General features: G+C 35.0%; 1 protein-coding gene across 1 annotated transcript; it reads right to left on the reverse strand.

Moving 5' to 3' along the window:
* Positions 1-582: 582 nt before the first annotated feature.
* LOC105976982 (galactinol synthase 2) lies at positions 583-4,011 on the reverse strand. Its single transcript, XM_088826408.1, has 3 exons — positions 2,195-4,011; positions 1,809-2,096; positions 583-1,049 (listed from the first exon to the last, which is right to left on the reverse strand). The coding sequence occupies exons 1-3, from the start codon at positions 2,543-2,545 to the stop codon at positions 771-773; spliced, it is 918 nt and encodes a 305-aa protein (XP_088682534.1). The 5' UTR covers positions 2,546-4,011; the 3' UTR covers positions 583-770.
* Positions 4,012-9,745: the final 5,734 nt, after the last annotated feature.

Consider the following 9,745-nt stretch of genomic DNA (forward strand, 5'->3'; position numbering starts at 1 on the left):
TTTCAATCTCCATCTGAGAGATGTGTCATTCACGGGTTACAAAGAATCAGATGAATGGGGATTGGGGATGGACATGCATAGTAGTAGCTTATGGATTCGGAGAATTTATGGCTAATCTGGCTGAAAATTTTGAATTACTTCAAAAATAGGGAGGAAAGGCTAGACTGGAATCCCAGGTCACGGGGAATTTATGGCTAATCTGGTTACATCGTAATCAAGGTAAGGTAGCCAATGACAAATGAATCGATTTACCAGACCATACTAGGCAGGCAAATTGAGGATGGCATTACATATATACCTTGAATTGACCAAATACCCCTTAAAATGAAAGAGAAATTCAATTCCGGTGAATAATACACTAGAAATTTGATTTTGTGGCAAAGTGCAACCAAAACAATTTTTGGAGGGAGATGTCTCTTTTTTGAATTTTTTAAGGGGAAATTCCGAAATTTCTAAGGAACGAAGACCATTTTGTCCTTAATTTTCTTTTTTTTTTTCCATCTGAAATCAAGGCTATTTAACAGTTTCATTAATTGGTGTGCAAGTTGCAACCACTTTAAACTACAATCACAATAAAAGTATATAATATAATGAAGAAAATACAATACACACACACACACACATATAAACAATACATACATTAGTTACCAACATTCACTCAAATACATACAAACTAGAACATTTATAAAAAAAAAAAAAAAGAAGCTAGAACAACATGGTGTGAATCTCATGGTTCACATTATTTAAAGTAAAAACATCCATATAATTTATCAACCAGAAATCTGAGTAATTTCATCTCCAGTGAAGTCGAGAGCTTGGTCGTTATAAATATCCCACCAGCGTTGGATCAGCATTTTCACGTCAGCTCTATCCATGTATTGCTCTTCTCCGCTATACTTCCATGGCTTCGATCCGTTTACACAAAAGTGAACCACTTTCACTTCATCCAGCTCAACACACTCCGGGTGCCGCCAAAGCATCGCCACCAACAAGTTGTAAATCGGCGGTATTGGCTTCGAAATATCTTTGAAGAAATAGTTCAGGAAATCCTACAAAAATTCCGAGCTTTGAGTACTCAAGTGCGTCTCGAATTTTAAAACAATAGTAAAATATAAACAACATACAGTAAAAGTATGCACAAGAAAGATTAAAATCTGCATCTTTCATTATTTTTTCAAATTGTTTCTCCCAAAGCAACTTTTGATGTATACAATTCAAGAATCTCCATTTTCTAAATACAATCTTTATATAATTCTTTTACATATAATATATATACAGTAGAACCTCAAAATATTAATAATCTCGTTTAACTAATAAATTCTTCCGGCCCCAACTTGGTGGGAACGTGCTAAATAATTAATTCGACAATTTAATATTTCCCTAAATTAATAGAATTTCCCTAGTCCCGGTTGTATTAATTTATAGAGGTTTAACTGTATATATATATACTTTTCTAAATTTAGAAAACTTAAAGGTGTGCAGATTACATCCGCCAGTGCCCACGACACATTTTCATATAATCTGTATTTGTCACTTTAGAATTTCATTAATGCATTTCTTTTTTCCTATTATACCCTTGTCAATCTGACTCTATCAAGCATTAACTCGATCTTATCACATCATTAAGGTTATCTTAGTCGTTTTTACGTGTACTTCCTAAAATTCAACCACATCTAATAACTTTCTTAATATGTGTGTACTGTGTAGAAACCTTAAACAACAGATATTATGGAACAGATGGAGTATTTATTTATTATGAAATAAGAAGTATAAATTTTCCGTCGAGAATCTGCAAAATTTTCTTTTACCTGCTCAGCAAATGGGGTCGGAGGTGTGACTTCAAGTGTGGTCAAGAGATTGTTGTACGTATGAAGACTAGGCTCGAGCACAAACATGCCCCCGTTGAAATAAAACGGTGGCTCATCGCCCAAAGCCTCAGGCCACTTCACCTTTTGTGCACAAGGCGGGCCCCGCATCTCACACAAGCAGTCCATCACAGCGTATAACCATCCACTCGGCAAATCAAACAGGTTGTCTATATTCTCAAACACTTGAATATCCGCATCCATGTATATCATCTTCTCGTACTCCACAAACTGCAACCGAAATATCAAAAAACCAAATTTCTTACACTAATTTTAGAAAAACAATAAACCATTAATAACAATAAAAAAAAAAAAAAAAAAACGCTTACCTCCCAAAGACGAAGTTTACAGTAATTGACAGCAAAATACGGCCTAATAAACGGGCTTTCCTTGTCGCAAACAGGTGGGGAAAGTGGCTCGATCTCACGAATGAGACAACCTTGGTTAACAAGCAAGTTACGGTGGTCTTGTGGAACATCGGGCAAAACAGCGACCACTAACGGATAAGCTGATTTAACCTTCCTTAAACCCTTAGCCAAACACACCACACCTTTCACATAGTCGCCATCACCTGCCAAGAACGTAACATAAGCACAGCTAACCGCATTCTCTAGGTCAACAGCAGCACCTACTACCTCAACTGCATTTCTTGTACATGGGATGAAAAGCTCGGGTGCCATTTGGAATAAAACGATTTTTTTTTTCGGCAAGAATAATTTGTGCGAAGCAAATAAAAGAGTTATAACTGAAATGAAGTTTGCTTCTTCTCATGTACTGAATTTATAGAGAATTGCAGATAGAATTTGATGAGAGAGTAGACGACATATCAACCGCTTAAAAACGGAATTCACGGAGTTGCTTTTTTATCCCAATAGGGACAAAGTAGGAAACCCTTTTCACACCATGCAATGACTTCAACATGTCTCTTTTTTCGTACCTAATTGGTAACCGTTTGTGCCACGTTTCGATTTTTTTTGGCGACTTTCGGTCGCACTCAAGGGAAAAGTGCTGAAATAAAAGCCTTATTTTTTTCCGCATAAAGAACTGATATTACTGACTTCTTGGATTTTGCTCGTACAAACTATTGTTTAAAGCTCCCATGCGGTAAGAATTAATTGCATTATATCCGTTACAACTCGATGAATTCATTGCTTTTACTTAGCAACAAAGAAGGAAAAAGTGATTGCTAAATACACGCCACCATTTCAGAAACTACAACACAACTTCTGACGCTATTTAGTGATTACTGTCGAGGGCCTAGACTAAAATCATGTACACTTCCATAGGCAAAGTAATATTCTGTCTAAAAACTAATATAATGTAGAACCTCGATAAATTAATACTCGATAAATTAATAACTTCGATTAATTAATAAATTCTCTCGGTTCCGACTCGATGAAAACGTGTTCAATTATTAACTCGATAATTTTTTTTCTGTTAATAACTTGATAATTTTTTTTTTGTTAATAATTTGCTAAATTAATAGAATTTCCGTAGCTCCGACTGTATTAATTTATAGAGGTTTAACTGTATGTTACAAGTAAATATTAGAGGATACATATATAAAATGACTATAGGCATTGTTTCACCAGATAACTGTAATCCATCTTACTCTCTCGGAATATAAATAGTATTTGCACACTGCCCAATATAACAGTCACCTCGACCGCTAAAATGAATAGAAAACGACAATGCACTAATAAATAATAATTTTCGTAAGTTTTCGCCAAACAATTTATAAAAGTATACAGTTCAACCTTTATATATTATGTTGTTATTAGTCCCGTTAAATCTTCATAATTCCTAAAGGGTCAAGTTGTAAAATCGAGGACGAACGGTGAGCGTTACTTTGTGTAATTACAAAACTAAGTTGTAAGTCAAACTTACATACACCAGCAGCTTCAGATTCTGAAAAACAAAACAACAACTAAAACCATGATAGGAGCCTATGATTTAATTCGAAACTCGTAAAAAGCTTCATTTGCTTAGTGTGAATTAATTCCTTCTAATTTGGATTATTAAATTGAGATCTCACACTAAATTCAACAAATTATATATATCACCAATTATTTAACAACATCTACATCGGAGGTAAGAACATTATTCAAATTTTATGAGATTAAGAAAAAAATAATAACATGCAGTGAAAAAAATTTACAATAAATTCTGACGAAACGAAGTAAAATGCGAAAATTAAACTAGAGAGAGAAAGTACCAGATCCTGACAATTTTCGAATATAAGCTGATTTTTTCTCAGCATTTGCTCCATATAAAAATACGCCATTGCAGCTGAGTTGGAAGATATCCCGGTCAAATAAAATCGAATGGGTTAGATATCGATCGCCGGCGATGAAATCTCTGCCGGCACTGGACAGTCCGGCGAAGGGGTGCCGCGGGATTTACCATTAAAATTGGGTACATCAACTTTTCACTTCATCTTCAAATTAGTAAAAAAGATTTGACCAAATTGCCCTTGCATCATGCGCTTATATTTAACTAAGCAAATAAAAATAAAATCCTCCATTTTTTTCCAACTAAAGTTAAAATCATTTTTTCTTCAATAAATAAGTGCATCATATGGTAAATTAACATTATTCCCAATTTTCTCGTTACAAAAAAAGTAAAAAATAGAATATTATAAAAGTTGATTAATTCAAATGAATTGATAGAGCCTACTATTACTAATTTTTTTATTAGTAAACTAAAATTGACGAAGTAGTTGACTAAATTGAATATATTTATGGCCTAAATCTATTAAAACTTTCGAAAAAAACTCATTTTTTCGCTAGTAAAAGTAAAATTCCAATTCAGTCCCAAAAAAGATAAAATAACCCAAAGAAATTTATAAATTTCGGGAATTGGAATAAGAATCTAGTTCAAATATTGAAAAAAATTCGGATCGAAATTCCCAATGGTTAGTTCGTTCATTATGCGGGTTACTTCTACTCAATCATAAACAAAATTTGTGAAAATTTGGAGATTATTTTTGGAGTTTTTGTGCATAAGTCCCCAATCAAATATCTTTATTATTCTAGGTTTAGGGACTATATCTCTTTCACCAATAAGCTCATCTCTTTAATATTTATTATAAATAAATGAAACATTCATTATATGTCAATATTATCCTTAATCATTTATACCCGATTCTTAATTATAACCCCAATTTAATCAATTTTGTCCACAAAAATCCAATTTCGACAACAAAAATTCAATTTTGACTTTTTTTAGCATACTTTAATATGCTCCAATTTCTTCCTTAACTTAATTTAATATCAATTTTTGCCGCCGGATTCCGGCGTTGACTTTAAAAAAAATTGTTTTTTTTTCTTTCGGATTTTTTCGCCGGTTTCCGACGTTGACTTCTTTTTTCTTAATTCTTTTTTCTTTTCTTTTCTTTTCTTCTGGATTATTTCGCCGGTTTGCGGCGTCTCCGGCGTTGACTTTTTTTTAGTGTTTTTTTTAAGTTTTTTTTTTGTTTGGTTTGTTGTTTTTTTGTTTGGTTTGTTTTTTTTTTGTGCTGTCACTAACAGTAAATTAACGTAATTATACTGTCAATGACGGTTAATTAACGTAATTGTACTACCGTTGACAATACATTTATGTAATTGTGCTGCCGTTGATAGTAAATTAATGTAATATTATTATTTTTTATTTTTTGTTATTTTTTTTTATTTAGTTTGATTTGTTGACAAGTCAACGTAATTATAATACTATCGTTGACAGTAAAATAACTATAAACACAATAATATTACTGTCAACAACATCAATATTATTATTTTCTGGGTTTTTTGTTTTGTTTGAGTTATTCACGGAGTAACGTAATAATATTACTGTCTATTATTCTAATATTACTGTAAACACAATAATATTACTGTGGTTGACGGTTGATATGCCTAATTGGGCCAACCCAATGGGCCTACAATTTCTTTACTTACTGGGCCACGAGCCCAATATCAAAGACCATTATCACCGAGGCCCAATCACCTTCAAGTAAGGTTTTGGCCCAACAATCTCAACTAAGCTATAAATACACGTTTGAACTCATTTCTTAAGGTAGGTCATATTAACGGAGCAATACTACAATACGTATTCTCTGAACTATTTCTACTATCAGCACGTCTGACTTGAGCGTTGGAGGAGTTTCCGCCGGATCAACCCCCGACTTAGTTCATGTGTTCTATGAAAGGTACCTCAGGATCATCAAGTTGTCAAGCTACTGATCTGCTTTGCTCTCCCAGTTCATTTTCTACACTACCCTAGGTGAGCTATATTTCAGCATCATCAACGGTAATATTACTATTGTTATAGTAATATTGCTGTCAACCACATCAATATTATTATTTTGTTTGGATTTTTTGTTTGTTTGAGTTATTCACGGAGTAACGTAATAATATTACTGTCTAGTATTGTAATATTACGGTGGTTGACGGTAATATTACTGTTGTTATAGTAATATTACTGTCACTCACAATAATATTAATTTTTTTTTGGTTTTTTTTATTATGTTTACATTTGTTGAACGGTCAACATAGTAATATTACTCTATTACACAATAATAATCTGTTTTGTTGTGTTAATATTACTGTGCTAGAGATTAATATAATAATATTACTGTGTTAAACTGTAGTTTAGTTAATTTTACTGTGTTTAACAGTAATATAGTTAATATTACTGTCAATCACAATAATATTGCTGTTTAAACGAAAATTGAGAAAAAGAGATCACATATAATTAAGATCGGAAGAAAATTGAGATCCAAGAATGACCATCAACATCTGTTAAAAGTCTTGTATAAATTTGTTTCCTACCATTTATTTTTTAAACGTAACATATATTTGAACAAGTGTATATTATGTTGGATTTCTTCTCATTTATTGTTAACACTTAACACACGAAATACGAATAATAATTATTAACTCTTTAGGTTGTGTTTGGTTATTTATCTTATACTACTAGCAAATATGATATATATATATATATATATATATATATATATATATATATATATATATATATATATATATATATATATATATATATATATATATATATATATATATATATATATATATATATATATATATATATTGATATGCCTAATTGGGCCAACCCAATGGGCCTACAATTTCTTTACCTACTGGGCCACGAGCCCAATATCAAAGACCATTATCACCGAGGCCCAATCACCTTCAAGTAAGGTTTTGGCCCGACAATCTCAACTAAACTATAAATAAAGGTTTGAATTCATTCCTTAAGGTACGTCCTATTAACTGAGCAATACTATTAACTGTATTCTCTGGACTATTTTCTATGATCAGCACGTCTGACTTGAGCGTCGGAGGGGTTTCTGCCGGATCAACCCCCGGCGTAGTTCACGTGTTCTATGATCGCAGGTATCTCAAGGTCATCAAGCTCGTGAGCCAGTGATCCACTCTGCTCTTCCAGCTCATCCTACTTCGACTATCTAAGGTGATCTATTTTTAGCTTCATCATTTTGGCGCCGTCTGTGGGAAGGCAGACATAATCACGTAGCGCGCATGATGGCCTTTAGACATTTGCTCAAGGGGAGTGTGACTGCTAACGACCTCCCACCTTGTGGAAGCTCTGGCTTGCAACTTCCTCCTGCTCGTGCTCGGGATCCACCACGAGACCTGCCTCGGAGGTCCCACTAGATCCCTCAACAGGATTCACTTCTTCCCGCCACTCAATCGGTTCAGACAACCGATGAGGCCCTTCAACGCTCGCCAAGGGTTATCGACTCCCTGGGGGCTTACATGTGCCCCAAAAAAAAAAAAAAAAAAAAAAAAAAAAAAAAATTCGTTCGCCAAGGGTTATCGACTCCCTGGGGGCTTGCATCTGCCCCCAAAATATTTCGTTCGCCAAGGGTTATCGACTCCCTGGGGGCGTACATCTGTCCCCAAAATATTTCATTCGCCAAGGGTTATCGACTCCCTGGGGGTTTACAGTGCCCCCAAAATATTTCGTTCGCCAAGGGTTATCGACTCCCTGGGGGCTTACATCTGTCCCCAAAATATTTCATTCGCCAAGGGTTATCGACTCCCTAGGGGTTTACAGTGCCCCCAAAATATTTCGTTCGCCATGGGTCATCGTCGAACCTTCAACAAGATCAACTTATACTTGCTCCTCTAACGGTTCAGATAACCGAGCGTACGACCGTGAAAGCTTCAACCCATCCTACCACTGAAGCAATGGCACAACCGTGCGCATCCACCTCAGACCATAGGTCTCGAATGTAGCATCCCATCCGAAGGTTGGACATCTCATCCTAAGGTGGGGGTTATCCCACCCCAAGGTTGGGCATCTCATCCCAAGGGTACGTGATCGCTTCATCCTAAGTTAGGAGTTATCGCAGCCTAAGGTTGGGCATCTCATCCTAATGGTAGAACATCACCCTTACTTTTCAACCCCTAGCGGGTTCACATCCCACATTTCCATCCGGATTTACATCACTCTCGGATCTCTCTGATTCTTCACTATCACTCCTAAAATCTACAAATTGGGATCTAAGACGTCTCGTACTAGTACCAACATCATCACTAATATTAGGAATATCAACATTTGATGCCAAAAAATTATCCGGAGAAGAAACGGGTTGATGCTCCTCGAAAATGGCCGAAAACAGCCTTCCGACGCGCCCGCACGCGCCTGCCAACACGCCCCCACGCGCTGGCGCGTCTGCAACACCCCCCCCCCCCCCCCCCCCCCCCCCCGCATCGACTCGAGAGTGGGGGCTTAATGATATGCCTAATTGGGCCAACCCAATGGGCCTACAATTTCTTTACCTACTGGGCCACGAGCCCAATATCAAAGACCATTATCACCGAGGCCCAATCACCTTCAAGTAAGGTTTTGGCCCGACAATCTCAACTAAACTATAAATAAAGGTTTGAACTCATTCCTTAAGGTATGTCCTATTAAGTGAGCAATACTATTAACTGTATTCTCTGGACTATTTTCTATGATCACGTCTGACTTGAGCGTCAGAGGGGTTTCTGCCGGATCAACCCCCGACGTAGTTCACGTGTTCTATGATCGCAGGTATCTCAAGGTCATCAAGCTCGTGAGCCAGTGATCCACTCTGCTCTTCCAGCTCATCCTACTTCGACTATCTAAGGTGAACTATTTTTAGCTTCATCATATATATATATATATATATATATATATATATATATATATATATATATATATATGTATATATATATATATATATGTATATATATATATATATATGTATATATATATATATATATGTATATATATATATATATATGTATATATATATATATATATATATATATATTACAAATCTTATAGGTACTTCATGCATGAATTTTGTTGGGGCGTGAATTAAATAGAAAGTACGACATTGTCCCCTTTATTTCTAATTCTATACAACATTTTCACTCATCAAAAGAAAAAACAATATATCATTTTCCCATATTTGTTGTTACCTTCACTACCAATTAGAAATTTTACCTGCTAATGTGTCCTTGTGGGCTCATTTCCAAACCCTAAACTTATCTATATAAATTAAATTCTTATTTGCCTTTTCACTTCACATTTCACAACAAAAAACTAAAAGGCATATAGTGAATTAGTGTGTGCCATTTGAGTGTGAAGAGAAAAAATCACAAATAAAATTTAGAAATAAATCTTGAAGATGGAGGGTGGGGGAAACTCAAATCAACAACATAAAGATACCACGAGAGTATCTGCATCTGAATCCGGTAAAAGTTACACAAAAGAAATATACTATCGTTTTTATTTATGAATTAGATAAAATCTCTATGAACAATGTTAATTTTTTTTCTTGTACTAACAATCAGTGGCGAATCCAGGATTTTTGCCAAGGGTGTTCG

This window comes from Erythranthe guttata, chromosome 2, assembly GCF_056151865.1.
Source record: "Erythranthe guttata isolate IM_541 chromosome 2, IM_541, whole genome shotgun sequence".
In the NCBI taxonomy this organism is placed as follows: Eukaryota; Viridiplantae; Streptophyta; class Magnoliopsida; order Lamiales; family Phrymaceae; genus Erythranthe; species Erythranthe guttata.

What these genes read in the sequence shown, in the direction of transcription:
- LOC105976982 (XM_088826408.1), bottom strand. Translation starts at nt 2,545, where the DNA reads ATGGCACCCGAGCTTTTCATCCCATGTACAAGAAATGCAGTTGAGGTA. An exon ending in GTAAACTTCGTCTTTGGGAG is followed by an intron (nt 2,097 to 2,194) that starts GTAAGCGTTTTT and finishes TTTCGGTTGCAG; the next exon opens with TTTGTGGAGTACGAGAAGAT. An exon ending in CGACCCCATTTGCTGAGCAG is followed by an intron (nt 1,050 to 1,808) that starts GTAAAAGAAAAT and finishes GAATTTTTGTAG; the next exon opens with GATTTCCTGAACTATTTCTT.